General features: G+C 47.2%; 1 protein-coding gene across 1 annotated transcript; it reads right to left on the reverse strand.

Annotated features, from left to right (window-relative positions):
- Window positions 436-1,389, reverse strand: LOC100517771 (putative olfactory receptor 52P1). Its single transcript, XM_021062230.1, has one exon. It carries the CDS (start codon window positions 1,387-1,389, stop codon window positions 436-438), a length of 954 nt encoding a protein of 317 aa, XP_020917889.1.

Consider the following 4,212-nt stretch of genomic DNA (forward strand, 5'->3'; position numbering starts at 1 on the left):
AGCATTTAGCGACTCAAAATGTGGGAAAAAAAACTGTTTAATGAGTTGCATGGTCCAATGTATTTGCTTTTAAAGTGTTGCAATAATTAGTCATTCCCACATGTGAATATTATAAAAAATGGACTCTACAAATAGTCTATGAAATAATGTCAATAATAAATAACCATTACAGCTAGCATTTATTAAAGCTTCACAGGAAGAAGCATGCCTTCATTTCTAAAAAAAAAAAAAAAACAAAAAAAAAGAGAGAGAGAGAGAAAATATTTTAAAAGATTGAAACTAAAGAAAAAGAAATAAAGGTACCACATCACATCTCCCTGATTAAAAGCATAGCTGAATCAAAACGTAGCATGTTAGGGATAAGATTGTAATTATTGTTAATGCACCATGAGTTCATGAAACAGATTCTATAACATGGGTTTCTTTTTACATATTTTAGTTTTCAGAAATTTTCCTTTTTGGGAAAAAGAGACCAATCACTCGGTCACGAATCTGCCTGGTCTTGACGCCATACACCAGGGGGTTGACTGCGGGGGGCACCAGGAGATAGGAACTGGCAAAAATTATGTGGACACTTGGGGGCACCTTCTTGCCAATGCGGTGGGTTAGAAAGCTAAACAGTGCAGGCGTGTAGGAGACAAGTATAGTGCAGACGTGGGCAGCACAGGTGCCCAGGGCTTTGGAGCGGGCGTTCTGGGAGGAGAGCCGGAAGACCGCCTGAAGGATTTTGATGTAGGAGGTGGCTATGAGCCCGAGGTCCAACACCATCACTGAAAGGGCCACAGAGATGCCATATGCCCTGTTAACACGCGTGTCAGCGCTGGCCAGTTTCACCACAGCCATGTGCTCACAATAAGCATGATTGATGACGTATTGGGTGTAACACGGCAGCCTCTTAATGAGGAGAGGACCTGGCAAAACCATAAGGACGGCTCGGGTCACACCAGCCAGACCCATCTTGCTGACCGTCGGTGTCGTCAGGATGGTTGTGTAGCGGAGGGGCATGCAAATAGCCACATAGCGGTCAAAGGCCATGGCGACCAGAAGGGCGGACTCAGCTATGCAGAATGTGTGGATGAAATACATTTGTGCGAGGCACATATCAAAGTCAGTGCAGTGAGCATCCAACCAGAAGATGCCAAGCATCTTGGGGGCTGTGGACGAGGCCAGGGCCACGTCGTTCACGGCCAGCATGCAAAGGAAGAAATACATCGGCTGGTGGAGGCTCGGCTCGAGTCTGATGGTCACGATGATGCTGCTGTTGCCCAGCAGAGTCAGGGAGAACAGGAGGCAGACAGGGATGCCGATCCAGCAGTGCAAGTCCTGCAAGCCCGGAACACCGACCAGGAAGAAAGATGAGATACAGCGCCGTGTAGAGTTGTCTGCCATGTTAAAACTCCGTATGTTGCATGCTTAGAAAATAGCTGATCCTGTCCCCTTTGGGCAGTAAGCAGGATGACAGACCAATTCGTCTATGGCCCTGCATACGTGAAAGCCAGGCATACTCTCTAACAGCCTACCTGAAGGGCTGCCCCTTGCAAAGCTCGGTCAGTCCTCAGGTAAACCTCTTCACCAGGCCTGGTCCTCTGATCTTCACCTGCGGATGGAAAGATGTAGTTTATTTATTTCAGGGAGTTTTCCTGTGTTTCGGATTTTATTCACTCCTACTCCATAATATGTATTTCCTACTAGAGGATCAGTTAGCAATGTGGGAAATCCATCATTGTGTCAAAGCCAGTGTTGGATTCTGTGACATAGATTTTTAGGAATACAGTCAAATTTTCTTGAGATTAAACGTGGATGCACATGCTTAAAACACAGTAATTAACAGGCCTTTCAAAAAACAATCATTATTTTAATAATACTCTTATCCACAGAGAGCATAACAGAATCAGATCTAACGTTAAAGCATAGGAACAAAGCTTATAGAAACGAAAGATAGTCAATGCTTAAGTGTCAGTGAAAGGTAAATTTGCCTCTGTTTCAGATGAACTCCTTCAGAAGTCCTAAAGAGGGGCCGTGTCACATAAGCACATAGAGAGGAAATGCAGGAAGGTTTTCTTTCTTCAGGCTCTCAAACGACTTGCAAATAAGCACAGCCGTATTAGTAAGCCTCATGTTTCTGCAGAGCCAAGCGTGCCCATTGCCGACAGCCCTGCCTCTGGTGTTGGCTTCCATCCTCCCTGATGACGGGAAGACCAGAGCAAGTCCAGTGCAGCTTTTTAGGTCTCAGCAGCAAAAGCAGGTTCTGGTCCCTCTTGCTCTGCCTGCCTCCTTTGGGTTTGATAGCTGGCCTTTCCTTCTAGGATCCAGGTTTTCCCTAGGTCTGTAATTCTGGAGCATGCACTTGACTCTTCTCACCCTGCTCTGAAATTCACAATTTCTCCCAACCCATCAGTTTCTGGTCCTGGGCTCCATTTATGCGAAAGCCAAGATGCATGGATAAGTAGTCCTACTGGCAGTGATTGCTTGCGTGGATGTCTAAATATCATCCTGTCTCCTGACAGTATCTCCCTCCTGCCATTAAATGTCTGTACCTCTGGGCCTGTGTGCGTTAGTGTCTGACGTTTATTACCGTAAGGAACGGAAAATGCAAAATCGGTTTAACGATTCTCAACACATTCAAAACTTAAACGTCGTCACCATAGAGCATCCTAGAGTTGGGGGAATTGCTACATAAGGGGTGGAATCTATAACCTCCGAGAGATTAAGCTTTTGAAATGAAATCTACAAATATTGAACATTCCAAGTAGGAACCGTTCTCAAGCATTTAGTAGGTTTTGCGCTTTGTAATCCTCAAGTGATTGTTTTCCACTCAGAAGGTGCTTTGGCCAAGTGCCAGTCTGATAACTGCTTCTGGGGGAACCACACATGAAAGCGGCTGGGCCACCTGGAATTGTATACATACGTTCTAGCGAGGCCTCGTTACTTATGATTACAAACAAGCAGAATTGCTCCTGGTACATATGTGCAAATGTTTTCAAATCATCTTTGGGTTTTCAGTAGTTTACGGCTAAGATGATGCCCTGTTGAGTCTGCACAAGAGGGAGACAAAGAGGAAGGTGACTTCCTCTGAAGTAGGAAAGCGTCCTGGCAGAGCCCTGGCAGGGGGCACACAGAGACCATCACAGGCCCCCAATTCTGGTCTGCTTGCGCAGGCACCCTCCCACCTAGACAGTCTTCCCCGTCTTCTCCCGGCTTCTGTTGAGATAAACTGTGGAGACATCCGTTTGTTTCAATCAGGGCATTCTTTGACTTCTCCTGAGCACACCGTCTGGCAGGGCAGTCGGACCCCTTTCAGTTCCTGCTGGCATCAGCATTCCACCTGGTGCTGACCCACGTAAGCAAGTACCTGGTTCTTCCGACACCCTGGTCTTTGCTATTCTGCCTGTTTCTGGGTCGGTCAGCTTTGCCCTTGCCCGGAATCGGCCACATCAGCGTAGAAGGCTCTACTCGAATGCCAGGGCGTTTTCTCCACCGTCTTTTTTTGAATGCACTCTATTTTATATTAAGGTGTTATAGTACTAACAAGAAAGATAGACCAGGCTGAAATCACTAAGTTCTCCCACTCTCCTCGTTCATCCATTTGTGTCAATTGTATCTATTCGTTGGGAGCAACAGCCACACAACCACTCAGCTAGGAACTCTCGGCATCATCCTCGCCCTCTGTGTTTCTCTCTGGCACCTCAGTGAAGCGGCCGTCCAGGCCCTGTGTCTGTGGGCGCTCTTACCTCCTGCTTTGCGTGCCGTTGTTTTCACGTGCATCTCCGTCGTCAGACTGGCCACCCAAGGGCAGGCGCCCAGTCTCCCCCAGCTCTCCGTGGACTCCGCGGGAGGATGGGATCCGATGTTCCTGCACATCCTGTGCCGCCTCTTAAGAGTCTCACAGATTGCTGTCTCGCTCGCAAGGCTTGCGACGCAGCAGAGATGCGCAGCGTATGCAAAACCCCTGTCTCCTCAGCTCTTTCTACTGCCTTCTTAGGATGTGTTCTTTCAGAATCCTTCCTGTTGTGAGTGACGTAACCAGAAACTGCACCGGAGCAGACACGTCCAAGGTGTTCTTCCATGAACAGTCACTTGGGGATGCAGTGTGTGTGTGTTTCCATGTAGGACAGGATTTGGTCCTTCTTCTGTACTGTCAGATCACAGTTCTCATTTTTTCTCAGAAAGGTGGAACATCATTCATAAATGCATACATCCGCCTTCCTCCTT

This window comes from Sus scrofa, chromosome 9 (assembly GCF_000003025.6).
Source record: "Sus scrofa isolate TJ Tabasco breed Duroc chromosome 9, Sscrofa11.1, whole genome shotgun sequence".
In the NCBI taxonomy this organism is placed as follows: domain Eukaryota; kingdom Metazoa; phylum Chordata; class Mammalia; order Artiodactyla; family Suidae; genus Sus; species Sus scrofa.